General features: G+C 32.7%; 1 protein-coding gene and 1 long non-coding RNA gene across 3 annotated transcripts; both read left to right on the top strand.

Moving 5' to 3' along the window:
* Positions 1-2,047: 2,047 nt before the first annotated feature.
* On the top strand, positions 2,048-4,272 carry LOC122598873. 2 transcript variants are annotated; one of them, XR_006323766.1, is made up of 4 exons: positions 2,048-2,442; positions 2,534-2,611; positions 3,634-3,676; positions 4,128-4,272. It is a non-coding gene; the product is annotated as an uncharacterized LOC122598873 (long non-coding RNA). The 2 variants fall into 2 exon arrangements; XR_006323765.1 differs by lacking the exon at positions 3,634-3,676.
* Positions 4,273-11,183: 6,911 nt separating this feature from the next.
* On the top strand, positions 11,184-14,799 carry LOC122600003 (patatin-like protein 2). Its single transcript, XM_043772633.1, has 7 exons — positions 11,184-11,529; positions 11,673-11,854; positions 12,988-13,165; positions 13,274-13,432; positions 13,631-13,936; positions 14,266-14,438; positions 14,553-14,799. The coding sequence occupies exons 1-7, from the start codon at positions 11,398-11,400 to the stop codon at positions 14,680-14,682; spliced, it is 1,260 nt and encodes a 419-aa protein (XP_043628568.1). The 5' UTR covers positions 11,184-11,397; the 3' UTR covers positions 14,683-14,799.
* Positions 14,800-17,009: the final 2,210 nt, after the last annotated feature.

Below are 17,009 nucleotides of genomic sequence, written 5' to 3'. Positions count from 1 at the left end.
AAAATGATCCGTACTGTAGACTTTACCTAAGCTTAGGTACTGCCACATTAAAAAAAGTTACATATTAAACCTTTGAATTTAATAAACATACATGACCCTCCCCTGAATTTTACATAAACTCCCCTGAACTTTACATAATCACCCCCTACTTTACTTAAGATAGGTACTGCATGCTTTACCTAACCTTTCCCCATAATTAAAAGTAAAATAATGGATCCTGATCATCCATAATTAATCCATGCTTTTCACAAAATCTATGCAAAATTGTGAATTTGTATAATAAACATGCTAATCACTCTGATTAAATTACAAGTAATGTTGCTATTAGGGATGAGCGAAAATACCGAAAAAGTACCTCATTACTTTGCTCTCGATGGTGACGTTGTCAATTACTAGTTGTTATCACATCAGCATCGGTATAATTGGCAAAACTAACAGTAGCTGGTAACTGTAGCTAGTAGTTGTAACTATAAGCTGTAACTTTTTATCAAAGCGGTTAACAAATGCTTTAATTCATTAGTAACTTTTGGCACAAAAGTTGTAACTAGAAGCTAAAATGACAAAAAGGACACAAAAATATAACAAAATGAAAATGTCACCATATATACAAACAGATAAAATTATTATTAAACGATTAAACCCAATGAAGTACATACATACATACACTATCATTCAAGAATCTTAAAACAGATCGAATTGCAACCCTTTCACAATTTATTCATGTTCTCGCTATGCTGCATCAATCATATATGATAAATCGCATAATATCTTATGATGTGATTGAACCCATATTCAATAACATCTATCATATACAACTACGTACTGAAAAATATATTTCGCCTCACTAAATTTGACAAGTTTTGGCCTATCGGGAGCAAACCAGGATGAATATGATCTATAATTAACTTCGAAAACCAAGTTTCAACCATTGTGTTCTTGAACAAGAACTCGAAATCGGGCGATATTGCTATCAATTTAAACCCTTTTTTCCGTAAAAGGTTTCAAGATTTGTTCGATTGATCTGTACTTGTGTACGTATCAAAAAGAAGAAAAAACCCATAAGTATAGTCATGTTTAAGCTTGCTTGCTTCTTTGGTTAATATTCATGCATGAGGGTGTCGAAACATACAGCTACATGAGCATTCTAAAAAAAAAAAGAGTATAATCAAGATATAAAAATAGGGATATGTAAACTGTAACATCCCAAACTTTTTAAGTTTGACTTATCGTTGACCGTTAGTTGATCCTTAACGTCGTTAGTCTCTTTAATTGCTAGTTGATTAATAAGTTGTTAAATGATAATTAAAGTGCATATATGTAGATATATTATAGAGTTATGTGATGTTAAAATGGTGTGTCGGTTCACCATTATGTGCTTAAGACGTTAGTTGGCCTTCCGGTAGTGTACGTATTAGCTTCGGGCCTTAGTTATTAGACTAATATGTTTTTTTGGACTTGTTTGAGTGGGTTTTAGTCAAGCCCAATGCAGCAATCGTCAAATTTCCAAGTCAACGTATACTCTAGATTATATTCTAAACAGTTAGATATGGTATGATAAGATTTTATTTTACTAAATCATTAAAAGAAAATACCAACTGTTAAGTCAATCTCTTAGAAACTATCTTTTATTTAGATCAATATGTAGTTTGGTTAACTATCATATCTCTTTGTAAAAAATAATGACAATTTCTTATGAACAAAATTATGACTTTTGGTACTTTTAATCAACCCTTAGACCAATCATCAAATAATAAAATCAAAATTTAAGATGCATGATAGAATATATATATCATCAATATCAACATGAATGAGAATCTAAGAATTTCTAGTTCATTCATTTTACCATCAACATAAAAGAAACCAATTATAGCAAAAATAAGGATGAGTTTAAAATCCAATAAGACAAATAACATGTAGAACACGTGAGATTTCTAAGCATGCCAACCAGATGATCTTTTTACCAATATTCTCAACCTTGTCAGATTATATTCTCGACATTTCTTCCTTCTCATACTAACCAAAATATTCTATACATGTTACAAGATGAAGCACCTCATTTCCCATTGTTTCTCTTAAGTTGATCGGTTACAGGGAGACACCATGGTTACATGACTTTTCCACCCAGGAGCCACCCTTCTTGGGTCACTATTAAGACCAGTTTTTGCCCTCCTCCATCACCCCTCCAAACTATCCTCAACCTTTTATAAATAACACCATGTATTTACCTCTAAATTGCACAACACCTCTACTCATTCAACACTCAAAACTCATTCAGAATCTGTGCTTATCACTATTTTGAAGCAGCAAGAACAGCCTGGTACTCATTACAATTCATCACTCAACACCACCACAATGCTCACGGGTCCTCAGCCAGTTAGGGTCATCTTTTGTTGATCACCATTACGGTTTCGGGTTCTATTCTTAATATCACATTTAACTCTCGTAAGTACCATTCTTTCCTCTTACACCTTTAGACTCTTTCTGTGTTTCGAAATGTGTCAATGAACTCGAACCCGTTTGCTTTATTCATCAGTACGCGTTTTCGGTCGCCATATTCCAGGAGCTCTTTTCGTCTCAGAATCACTCCTACATTCTCTCCACCCCCGTTGCTGTAAGTCTTATGACCCTGTACGGATGTATTAATTCTGAAAGTTTATGTCACGATATCGCTTTGTCAATGCCAGTAATAAACTTCTGGAAAATGGACTAAAAACATGTGATGCTAAGTAATAGTTAAACCATGTAAGCAAAGCAGGACCTTCACTAAGTAGTGTTGTACCCATGAACACATACAATCAAGAATCATGTATATAGAAATGTGAATGTGTCAGCTTAAGTTACTGTTAGTCCTACACACTCTAGTTGGTAAAAGATTGTCGATCTTATAGCCATGTCAAGTACAATAGTTGTCAAAAAAAAAAAAAAAAAAACATGTTATATGACCATAGTGAAACAAATGTTAAACTTTAGCAAAATACTAGGATGTAAAATATTTAGCAAAATAATTATAGATAAAAATGGATACTAGGAACATGTTATATGACCATGTCAAGTACAATGCTAGGATGTAAAATATTTTAAACAAATGGATACTAAGAACATTTAGCAAAATAATTATAGATAAAAATGGTTACCACACATATATGACCATAGTGATGAACAATGTTAATTAATAGTTCATGGAACTAGTTAGTTATGTAATGGAAAAATCCTGAGTACAAATCTTTTCCCCATCAGTTGACCTTTACGGCTACTACATACTGCAAGAAATAAAAAAAAATATATTAATATATAGATTGGGTCTTATTTTGATGAATACAAATAATGCCTTTCGTTGATATCTAATACTGAGCATCAAAGGTTAATAAGACCACTATTAATAATTAAACTTAAAGTCACAAGAGCATGCCATCTATAGTTCTATATAGGACGACATATGTTATATGTGGTTTACTACTGTCATTACAAAAAGGGAATTTTAGTACAAGCCATGGTTACTAAAATAAAGTATATGCAAGACCATATATATATATATGAGACAATGAATACTTTTACCGTAATACTAATGAATTTATAAACTATAAATATATTATGAGTGACCTTATAATTAATAAATCCTTATGATTGCTTTAGGACACATCTAACTCGGATTACTTCTTTTGCCCTCATTGTTAAGGTGAATTCATAGTCCCTTTTAAATATTTTATTTTTTTGGGTGAGAATACATGCACTTTTATTTATTTTAAGATTGGACACAAGTACTTTATTACTATATATTGCCTGAGTTGTTTCTCATCCTATTAAATCCCCTATTTCAATACCGTCAATTATGGACTTAAGCGCGAATATTTGTGAATAGATCTATTGGGTTTGACACCCCCACCCGAGTTAGTAGCGCTAACTTGATCGGCATGATCAAACGGGTGCATGATATTTGATTCATAGTACTTGAGGATGAAAGTACTACGCATGGGGTAAATGTAACATCGTTAAGCTTCGGTATTGGGAGCTCAGTGCTATAGTATATATATTATGTATATAAAAACCTTGTGATCCATAAACTATGTTGATATGATAAACCTATGACTCACCAACTTTATGTTGACGTTTTAGCATGTATTTCTCAGGTAACTAGTGTTATGGAATTTCATGGAGCGGAGTAGGAGTCTCAAGTATTCAAGAGTCATGTACTAGATAATAAATAAGAACTCTTATGTATTTCTTAGCTACTTTACTGTAAGGTTATGTCTTGAAACGTTGGTATTAATGAATAAAAACGACACATTTAGTGGTCGTTCTCTTGTACAATTTGTGTTATGATCCTTTGTAGTCATAACTCGCCAAAATGATTTGGCGGGGTGTGACACCCAACCATCATGAACGAAAATTAAAGCTTAATGGCTGGTCCATTAGGGTAACAAGTCTAATAAGTTCCTTTTAATCCATTCTTATCATTTTATAACCTATTATCATTAGGTTTTCTCATTCTCTCTTATTTTTCCACCCTATTCTCCCATATTTTGATCTTGAACTCCTGGAAATCAGTAAGCAATTTATTTTCATATGATTATGTCCATTACAATGATCTTTGCTTGTGTCTAGTGATTTCCATACCGAAAATTAACGTTTTCGGGTATATTTTGAGATCTCAATGATGACGGTCATACAAGCATAGATGATTACTGTAATATGGTTCATTTTTAATATCTTTTAGTTCTGTAAAATAATTTGGTATGATCTTGATTCATACATATGGATTTCAATACGATTTGTAACGTTTTTAATACCTTTTTTGTGAGATCCAGTGATAAAAGCGATTTAAATGAGATTTGTTTTCAGTGATATCTTATTTTCTGAAATTGATGAGTTTTGCAAAAATAATCATCTAAATCCGTTGAGTAACGAAGCGGCAATCGTGATTTGAAGTTTATACGTATATGGTTTCCGAATAGTTTTAATAAAACCCGAAGAGGAAACCTTTTAAAATGGGATTTTCTTCTGGAATTAGATTCTCTACTGAGAAACATGAATTTTGCAAAAAGAATCGTCTAAAACGGTTAAGTAACGAAGTCGCAATCGCGTTTTAAAGTTTATGTTCTATGTAGCGACGATCTAGCGACGGAAAGTTTTTTTCCCGATCAATCTGCACGTCCCATCTGCTGACGTCATGCTGACGTCATGTCGCTGACGTCATGCTGACGTCACTGTTAGCATATTTTTCGGTTTTGGTCCCTGCAGTTTCAAAAAGTGACAGTTTTGATCCCTGAAGTTTCTGATTTGACATAAACGGTCCCTGTAGTTTCAAAAATGACAGTTTTGATCCCTGTAGTTTTGAAAGTGACAATTTTGATCCCTATAGTTTGAAAAGTGATAGTTTTGATCCCTACAGTTTTGAAATTGACAGTTTTGATCCCTGCAGTTTCGAATTGACATATTTGGTCCTTGCAAGATTGAAATTGTGTTTTAAATCTTGTGAGATTGAAATTGTAACTTTTGATCTTTATGGTTCAAGATTGAAATTGTCATTTTTAAATCTTGTGGTTCGAGATTGAAATTGTTATTATTGAACTAAATGTTATTGAATATTTAACACCTTAAATTAAACGTATTTACTAATAAAAGCATGATATTGGGTCCTCATGAAAAGACAATGATAGTGAGTAAATTAGCAATTAATTGGACTCTTTTGTACATCGTAGGTTCTGAAGGTTTGAGTATTCACTGTTGAGTCTTAATTGGTGTAACACTTTGTTATTGCATTCTTATTGAGGTAAGATAACATTTTTCGTCACCTGAGGGTACAACAAAATATAGTTTTTATAAGTTAAAACCCCCAAATGAATATAATTGCATACTTGTATGATTATGGGATTATATGGGAGGTTTTATGGTATATTGATTACCATCTATGATGTATGGTAAGATATGAATGATTTAAATGTATGATGTTATGCATGGCTTGAACACCTAGTCACTAGACATGTAAATAGGATTGCCATGACACGTGCACGAATAAGGGCCCTAAAGTAAAAGATGATGTATGTGATTAGTTTAGGTGAAACTGTAGCCTAAGCTAATATAATTAAGAAGTCTCGAGCATATTCAAGATGTTGTGTTAAGCTTAACCCGTGCTAGTTCCTCGGAGCTAGGGCGTACATGGTCACGTGGTTTGGGAATCATGATACCTCCCGTGGCATAGTTACGTTTGAGTATTCCGGGTGGAGTAACTAACCACCATTGCGTAAAGACATAAACGGTTTATTCAGTTGGAAATGACTTTGTCAATTCCTTAACGATGCCGATGGACCACCGAAAGGTTTACCCATCATGTCGGGTGTGAGGACTCCATGTATGGTCTACGACCACCTGCACACAAACCCCACATCCCTATGTAAGTGGCGTAAGTCACTTAGCCTACGTCTAGGCAAAGAAACAAAGTAAAGAAAGAAAGATAAGAAAGAAATGCTAGGCACATTAGGAATATGATGATCCTATTGTGTTATGTTTATCTTGTGATGTGATATGTATGTGATATTAACATTTATGACATGTTTTGTTAATATATTATGAATCGGCAAATGTTTTCAAATTATGTTATCTTACTTAGCTAATTTATTAGCTAACACTTGTTATTTGAAAATGTTGTGCCTTCAGGATAAGCAAGCTTGAGCTAGGAAAGGATTAGCTCGGTGAGATGGGTAGAAGTAATAAAGAAGACTAGCATAGATTGTTGAATGCTTAGACTTCCCTTAGCCTTACGTTTTGGCTACTTTCATTTATGATTTATGAACATGTAATAATGATAGCATTTATGTTGGTGCCATAACTTGGATTTCATTTATATTGTTTTGATGATGCATGTTAGTAACACCGTTTTATAAAGGTACCATCCGATTACGGATGGGGCAGTTTTAAGTGATCCTTTTCCGCTACTTTTTAAACGTCGTTTGGCAAAGTTTTTTGAAATCCATGTTTTTTAAATGACGGGTGTTACATAAACTGAAAGGAAGACAAAGATTGATGAAGCAGAAGGATGGGTGATTAACAATTTGTACGTGCACTACAAATCATATTGCATTTGTTCACACTTTTAGGTGAATGTGAACAAATTAAAAATTTTGCCACGCTTTTTAGTGTGCATAAATATATTGAATTAAAAGTGTGTGGAAATTTCTCCACACTAAACAGTGTGTAGAAATAAAAGTTCACACTTTTTAGTGTGAACTTTCATAATTATTTTGTCACACTCCATTTGTCCACGGTAAATAAAAAAGTTATCGTGAACAAATAAGGTGTGACAAACTAACTATGAAAGTTCACACTAAAAAGTATGAACTTTTATTTATACACACTTTTTAGTGTGGATAAATTTCTATACACTTTTAATTCAATATATTTATGCACACTAAAAAGGTGGCAAAATTTTTAATTTGTTCATATTCACCTAAAATGTGAACAAATGCAATATGATTTGTAGTGGTGGGTATTGATTCAATACTATTGAACTATTGATGGAGGTTTATCCGTGAGCTTTAGGATATTTTTGTAAATTTAGACATTAAAAGCTACAGCCCATTTTAAAACGCTTGTTAAGTTGACGTTTTGTATTAGAGATTTTACCAAACAAAAGCTTTTAATATAAGAGAACTTTTTCATTCAAATTAAAAGCTAAAGTTGATGAAAAACTCTTGTCAAACATAGCCACATGCCAAAAGTACCTCATTACTTTCTCATCACTTTATATTTTTATCATCGCTCCGTGATGCTTTTATAAAATTTCAAATAAGTCTCGGGGCAAAGTCACTTAGTCACGTATATGAAAGCTCATTACCCTATCAATATCCACGACCTTGCAAATGCAAAAAAAACCGACAGTAAGTTCTTGTACTATGGCCAAATCATTTGTTAGTGATCGTCATTCTATGACCATGTATATATGCGGATGTGGGCAAGGGAAGAAGTTGCAGCGATATCTGACTAATGACTTTTTCATTTGGGCCTTATTCTTTTCTTTCATGTTGATAAAATTTAGCCAATTCAAATTAATTATTCTCTCCTCCTATTTTAATTGTTCTATTTTGACTCAAGTCTTTTTCTTTTGACTTTGATCATAAATATCTTTATTTGTGTTATATATTAGTTGAATAGTTGATAAAATTTATATCAATGAAAAGTACATTTAAACTCAATCAACTCATATAATCGTATATTATATCAAGTTTTATATAACACAAATAAAAATATTTATGGTCAAAGTTGAAAAAAAAAAAAAACTCAAAATGTCAAACTATGACACCTAATATGGGACGAGGAGTACTTTTGTGTGTAATAGACTCTGTGTAATAGACTAATAGGTTATTCAACCTATATTAAATCAAAATTTGACTAAGTCACTATGAGTCATACTAACTTCGTCTTATATAAATAGTATCTTGATACGAAGCCACATCACTATATCAGTCATATCAGTCATAAGTTAATTTATATAATAAAATTAAATATTATTTTCTCTCTTCTAATTTAAATGTCTTATTTTGATTTTTAAAGTCTTTTTATCGTAACTTTGACTGTAAAATTGTTTCGTGTGTAATACAATAACTGATGTAAAATATATTGATAGTTTGAATTTTAAATGTATTTTTATATTGTATAAATAAATCTATTTATAGTCAAAATTATAAAAGATTGACTTAACAAAAGTTAAAATTGGATAGTTAAATGGTAACCGAAGGATTATCAATCTTAGATGATGACTGACTATTATTGTAGTGAGCAAATATATTGCTGGCTTGGATTCCACAATATATGCTGGATCCATCCATTTCGTTTTCATCACCACTAACTTGCATCCAATTCAAAAAAGCATCAAATAATAGCTTATGCTTTTCTTTGATTTTTATTAAAGTAGTTCTTTTTAAGAAAAAGCCATTTGTTGATGGTTTGCATGCAACGTGCTTCACGAAACATTGACGAATAGACTAAACAAATAATTTAATTTTCCTTGCAAAATATCATCAAATAATACTTCGTTCGTTCAAAATATCTTGTCGATAAATAATATGTAAGACTTTAGAAATGTTTAATTAATTGTTACATTGTACAGTAGCAACATAACGATTTTATTTTAACTTTTCGCCCTGTTTTCGAAATTATGGATCTAGTTTAAGATACCATAGTGAACATTAAATTTTCGTTAATATACTTTTTTCTTTCTCCTAAATCACCAAATCTGTGTTTGAGTGAATAATCGCCGCTGTTGAATCAATGATAAGTAGAAGAATCGTCATTCTGATATGCGTGTGAATCAACAAGTTCAATTTATGTTAATTTGTCTCGTTCAATGTGAATCAAGAAGTAGTTTAACAAGTTCAATGCGAGTGAAATTATAGTCTACATCATTGTGTCTGCTTGAATAGAGTTCAATGCAAGTTTCCTACCGATCGTAAAACCATCTGGAGGCACTTTCAACTTGGAAGAAGAATAACAGTTGTATATGGTGAAGATGGTGCAATATTGTCAAGCATAATCTTTAATAACAAAATGTGCTTATTGCTTATTTGTTTAATTAGTTTTATATGATGATGATGCATGTTTAAATGTAATGTCAATTTGGTCAAGGATAGAAATTTGTGTTGCACTAAAGTTGAATAATCATGCAATGGGTTAAGCATTAGTAATGTATATTCAATGGTTTAATTAGGCTCTAAGCATTTGTTCCATAAACAAATTATAGCATAATCTCAAGAACTAACTAGGAAGTCTTCCATCATCAATTCATCATTGACTTTTTTAACTTGGTAAAAAGTTGTTGACCACATATGCATGGATTGATATTGATCGAGAAGACCCAACTTAGCCTGATCAGTTTAGTAATATGGTTTAATCTTTTACGAGACTAATGGGAAATGGCCTCAAACTCGAAGTGATCAAGATAATTAAGATAGAAGTGATCATGACAATGAGCTGTTAAAAACGCGGTTTGAAGAATGTTTTAAGTAGCTAGCTAGCTAGCTAATATCTGGTATTCTTCAACAAAGACCCATATGCGCAGAGAGGAAGAACGCGGAAATGATACAAGAACCATGGTTAGGCTGATGCTACTTGCAAATAATGGTTTTCATAATTTTTGGGCTACATGTCTAGTTATATACGTTGATTCTGGAGGCTCCAAGATCGCATGAGTGAACTGTAAACACCCTTTACTTAAATGACTGTAACTTGGGCTACGAGACTTCGTTTTGGGGGTGAGACCAGTCAAAACAAAGGTTGAAACAAGGAGAACGCCGTGGAAAGGACCTGATCGAAGGAGACTTGGTCATCTTTCGAATCCAAGAACGCTGTATTTTATGAGTTTTTTTGGATCTTTAAGTTTTTATTTCTAATTTGTTGAACTTTGTTTGTGGGCTAGTTTTCGGCCCGTTCGTCTTTTTAGGCCCATTCGAAATTATGGGTCTACTTTAGTGTCCTATTGTGATGCTGAAGCATTAAGTTTTTTATTATATGAAATTAAGTGGTTACAGTTTAAACATACATTACAACTCTGATAATTAGCTTTCTGTTAACTAAAAGGATGAAGGAAAAAAAACTTAGACCTTTAGACACTTTTGAGAAAGTTACTAGGAATATGCCAATTCTGAAGTGGCAACAACTTAAAGAAGCAAAATCTCGAGTCAGGCTAAATATATAACGTGTATATTTAACTTATATTCTTGAAAGCAGAATGTATGTTTTAAAACCTAATGATGGCTTATTCTGGCATGGTTCTCTGTTATCTTTCCGGAAAAGATTAAATCAAAATGGACAGATCATTCGTTTGGATATGATTTCCTTTTTAAAACAAACTACTTACGAGCATTAATCATTTGTGACTTTCTACTACTTCCGAAAAAATTCCCTACAGATTCAATTCCCTTTCCAGCTATCTTTAGTGGATCAGATGGAACACGAAAAGAACCATTACTCACCTTATATGTCAAAACCGACGAGCATCTAAAGCACAACACAGCTCTTAATCTGTATGTACTATACCAAACAGCTGTTATAATATTCCTTTTATACGCCTATATATCCATATCCATCCTAAATCCTATAAGTTAAAGTACATTTCATGTGCAGAAATATCAACACAAAACTTACTCTTTCTTTTTCACCTTGTTCGATAATTAATCATACATTTCTGGGATGGGAAAGCTAAATTTTAGCACCTTTCAATATAATAAAGTAAACATAACTTTAAGAACCTTAAAAAGGTGGTATGGTTCTAGTAAAGTTGACCATGGGCCTATAAATAAGAATGCCACCAGAGTAGAATACTCACCAGTTGCAAAAACAGATGATCATCTGTCACTGACAAAAGTATACAAATCTACACAAAATAATATCAGCAGCGGTTACGAGATGCAGAGGCAAAAGTCGATTGTACAGCCCCCTGTATATGGGGATTTGATCACGGTTCTTAGCATCGATGGTGGTGGAATTAGAGGTCTTATCCCGGCTATAATTCTCGAATATCTTGAGACTGAGCTTCAGGTATGAGTGCATGACATGCTTTTTTGAAGATATATAACTACAGTTGGCGTTGAGTATTATTTTCTTAGGTATCTCTAGTCTTGTTTTAATTTTATTGTTTACAACCCTGGTTACTTATATATGAATTACGGTCTGATGTTTAGAAATTAGATGGTGAGAATGCAAGAATAGCAGACTATTTTGACATAATTTCCGGGACAAGTACTGGTGGCCTCATTACTGCGATGCTAGCATCTCCAAATGAGAACAACCGCCCTTTGTTCGCTGCTAGAGACATCAAAGAGTACTACCTCCAACAATGCCCCAAGATCTTCCCTCAAGATTGGTAATAATTAATTTCATGAAATTCAAATTTTGAAATACTAACGCACACATACACACGTGTATGTATATGTATATAGGGTGAGGATCAGGCGTAGAACACCAAATTTAATGAGACACAGGTAATAGGGGCATAAATAGCTCTGATCACCATTCTCATATCTAAACTAGTCCTGTTTTGTGTTCTCATCGGGTAGCTCTTCGATACAATGCTAAATACAATTCTAAGGTTGTTGTTAACGTGCATAAAAAAAAAACTGTAGATTCCATATCAAAAGCCGGCCCTTTGAATTTATGGTAAGTGTACAAGTATTTGATGTAATTTAGCTACAGCCTGTATTTAGTCAAAACTGAGACTAGAGTAAGTATCTTAATTAACCTGAGTTATAAATAGAATGGAATCAATGAAAAAGCGTTACAAGGGCTCAAGGTGGCATCTTACTTGCAGAGAACATAGTTGTCTTAGGTAAATTAATGGGGCTAAATTCTGATTCTATAGTATATGGGATAGACACTCTGTCTCTATCTCTATCAGATGGTAATAGCTAAAATAAATGAAAGATTTAGTTTTAATTCAGCAACAATATCCTTGCATCACAATCATGTTAATTAGGCTTCTAGCTTATTTATGTCACCGCCCTATCAGCAGTGCACAGGATCAATGCAGAATTTTCCTATAAATATATTGAGGTAAAAACTGTAAAAAGATTAGGATAACAAAACCATTGTGACAAAATTCTAGTGCCTAGTCGCTGTTGTACCCGTATTTAGTCCAAGTCAGGTTATATATCAACAAAAGTAAGGTACAAGAAACTGAAGAAAGACAGGACAGGCTACTATAGAAGAAACTTACCCATTAGACCTTTTTGTAAAAGATTCGATTACTAATTACAGTAATACTTTTACTGTTATATATTGCAGTTTGTTTCTTTTCCAAATGCTCGAAAGAGAATTAAAACATTTTAATCCATGACATTCAAAGTACAGCATTATCTTTGCTTCGATCTCTTTCTACTTTTTTCTTTTTTCATATTTCTCTGCACTGGTTTTTGTTTCACTGCATTGTTACCATTAGTTTACTTTATGGATCCTTACTTACTCAAAACATTGACATATTTTTTATTTTTCGAACAACAGCAATGTGGTCACGAAGCTAATAAGGAACCTAAGTGGCCCATTATATAATGGGAAGCACCTCCATGACTCCATAAGGGATAAGCTTGGAGATATCAGATTAGGAGATACGTTAACTAATGTCGCTATTCCTACCTTTGATATCAGGACACTCCAGCCAACAATCTTTTCCACTTATGAGGTTCTGGTTATGTAACTTTCTTGGTCACGATACAATATTGTTATTTGTCCTAAGATTTATACAAATAATTGTCTGCTCTGTCTTTTTTTTTTTCATGTTAATATGTAGATGAACGAAAAACCTTATTTGAATGCCTTGTTGTCGGATATTTGCATAGCAACATCGGCTGCACCAACTTATCTTCCACCACATCAATTTAAGACAGAACATGAAGGAGAGGAGCATGAATTTAATCTAGTTGATGGTGGTGTAGCAGCAAATAATCCAGTAAGAATACTTAATGTTTGGGTTAAAAATTAAGGGTTAACTTAAGAAAATGGAAACCAACTTTGGCCTAATTCTCTTAATTAGTAATGTCCTATAAATGTCTTACTCCGTACTTTTTAGAAACCACCTTCTATTTAATCACATAAATAGTAAAATAAATAGCTCATATCTCAGTACTTTCTTTTTCTTCTTTAACAGACTTTGATTGCAATGGGTGAAATCGCCAAGAACCTCATTCGTAAAAATCAAGACTTTCCCTTACCTAAATCCCTAGAGTATCGTAGATATCTGATCATATCTATAGGAACTGGTGAATGTAAAGTCACAGGAAAATATAATGCAAACGAGGCTTCAAAATGGGGATTTTTCGGATGGTGGTTCAATGGCAGTGGCTCTACACCCTTGCTTGATATATTCACTCAAGCTAGCACTGATATGGTTGATATCCATCTTTCCGTCATTTTCAAAGCCCTTAATGTTCAAGCAAATTACCTACGCATCCAGGTATGCAGCAATTGTTATGAATGAATAAAAGTTCATGTGAGTTTATCACTTCCCATAATCTATATCTATATGTTTAGCTAGAATAAGGGGTGGTACCACATGGAGGCAAAGAGGGCCAATGCCCCCTCAAAATCTAGATTTTGTCATGTATTTTTTAATTTTTCATGGATTTTTTAATATTTTCTGTAAGTTTTTAACATTTTGACCCTTTTTATACTTTTTTTTTTCACGGACTTTTTAATTTTGCCCCTTCGTGATTTTTTTTCTTGTACCGCCTTTGGCTAAAGTCATTGTTGAAAGTTTCAATTAAGAAGTTTTATAAAAAACAGGAAGATGGATTAGAAAGGACAATGTCTACACTTGATAAAGCTACAAAGGAAAATTTGGCGTATTTGTCTAAAGCTGGTGAAGAATTGCTTGAAAAACAAGTTTCAACTGTTAACTTGGAGACTGGCAGATTCGTCCCATACAAGGACGAAACGAACAAGCAGGCTCTCACCGAGTATGTGTGTATATAGATATGTACCCATTAATCAGTGTTCAGTTAACCTAAAATATCAAAAATATTTCACTTGTTGTATTACTTATGTCGTTAAGAGTATGTTTTCGTGTACAGATTTGCCAGAAAACTTTCTCATGAGAAGCGTCTTCGTGATGTTAGATCGCCACGAGTATCTAAACCAGCTGATCTACACTTCCTGTCAGAAATGAAGCCTATGGCACTTGAGAAACTAAGCATTGCATAAAAAGAGATTGTATTCATCATGAAATTAAACTAAATGAAGTGGTGACAAAAGTAATGAAAAGATTGCTTTGATCTAGACTTTCATTATAAATAAATAAGTTTTATGTTTTGGTGTGTTTCTCATGACTACTTTTATTTATGCTTTTAGTGACATTTCCTATCTTTTTAAAAGGGTATGTTTGGTTAAATGTTTGCCACTATTTAAAAAGACGTCTCTTTTATTCTAAGATATGTGTTAAATTAGAAGCCTTTCATGGGTTTTAAGGCATCAAGATGAATTATGTTGAATGAATTTCATGATCATAAAGCAAGAATATTATTGCTCTAACAAAATATAAGATTTCTTCTTTAGAGTAGTACGTTGTTTGTTGAAAGGTATTGGAAGGCTCCAACTCCCATGTGTATTTCATCTTTATTATAAAGTATAGAAATTGGTATAAATGCATAAAATAAAAATCAACTTTTTCAATGCGTTGGTGGCTCATTAGTAAGGTCTTTGACTTTGTAGAAATCCACTATAATTCGAATCTCACTTCTTATATTTGTAGGAGTGGATTATTAGGGAGGATTTTTGAGAGTCCTGAGTTTTATCCCAGACATGTGTGGTTCGAGCACCGTATACTGCTCAATTGGATGTCATTGTGGTGTTTCGAATGTTAACTACTAACTCGTTGTTAAAAAAAAAACCTTTGCATTCGAACACCGTATTTTTTTTTATCTAACTAATAACTCAATTGGATGTCATTATAGTGTTTCGAAATTTGTGTTATTGGTGTTTTGAAATTTGTGTCATCGTATACTGCTCAATTGGTCACGTTACTTAAAATAAAATCCATCTATTGAAATTACCAATAATACAAATTGTCTAAATTATAAGTCAAAACTAATAATGTGTTACCAAAATTACCAATAATAGATAAAAATAAAAGATTGTTTTAGTTATTTGTAAAAGTTTTCACCAATTGAAAGATGGAGTCTATTAGTGGTAATTAAGTTTGATATATAGATGATTCTTTATTTCTTTTAGTTTTGACGTGCATTTATCCCTACAAAATTCTAGTTGCACAAAAAAATATATAAATTACATGCAAGTTGTATGAAAACAATAGATTCTTCGTGTTTCTTAAAAAACCAACTGTAGTTGGTGGCTTTCAAGAACATCAACTGTTTGTATTTCTGAGTGATGACCAACCGAATACACAATGAACTATTTTTCGGTGCGCAGACTATAAGGGTAGTCGATTAATCGAGTCGAATTGATATACTATTAAGCTTGAGCGTGCTTGACTCAATCATCAATTCGAAGACTCGACTAGAGCCAGACTAAGATAGTGTTTGTTTAGTCTCTCAATTGAAAAGTCGTGACTTAATCAAAAATACTTAATGCATTAATTAGTTATCAAAAATGTTTAACTTAATAAACAAAAAACAACTGTATTGACTTAATTCGTACAAACATCAGTTATCTATTCAGTCACTTAATTAATTCATTCACAGTCACTTAATTATTAAAAAAAACAGACCCTAAGTCTTTAGTTTCAATTTGATATTGAACTAGAATAATTAATTAATCTAATAATAATAGTCCAAGTTTGTAGCAATGGCCAATGGGCTCGATGATTTGAGCTCGGCTTAACTCAAAATACAAATAAAAAGCCCACACATGGATATATATTCGTGATAGAACCTGGCCCAACCCACATCAATGGACTTGCATGGTTACGACTTAGGACTACTTACGCACTTTTACAAGATATGAACCAGATTTAAATAACATACACAACTAATCTATTAAGTAATCAACGAATCACAACTTGTGATTTTTAAAATTGACTTTTATGTTTAATGTTGACTTTAATTTACAATTATTTTTTGTTTTTCGATAAAAGGTCGTCACCACTAGTTCGAATTTTATACAATCAATGAAGAACAGACAATCTAGCTGAGTACTAGATTGACATACAACTCATGCACGTTAAGTTCAACATCCAAAAAAAACACCAAAACATATTGGAAAACTAAATACAGGACGTTATACTAAATATACAACATGACTATGTTAACTAATTTGAGCCAGAGGAAGATTCCAAGCAATGCGAAGATCCTCCACTCTAGTTGTCCTTTTGAATCTGATCGTAGATAGCTTCATCCTGACAGTTGTAGCAAGCTGGTCGAAAGATCTCTTGTTAGAAAACAGTCTCGTGTTTCTCTCTTGCCACGTGAAATAAACAGAAGCAGCTAACAACAATTTAGTAACCACGCTAGTTGTAGTTCTTTTATTCACCATCTTCATAACCTCGTGGATAATATCATTCCAAGACAACAGAA

This window comes from Erigeron canadensis, chromosome 5 (assembly GCF_010389155.1).
Source record: "Erigeron canadensis isolate Cc75 chromosome 5, C_canadensis_v1, whole genome shotgun sequence".
NCBI classification, from domain to species: Eukaryota; Viridiplantae; Streptophyta; class Magnoliopsida; order Asterales; family Asteraceae; genus Erigeron; species Erigeron canadensis.
The sequence above is the reverse complement of the archived record's forward strand: the minus strand, read 5'-3'. Positions and strand labels throughout refer to the sequence as shown.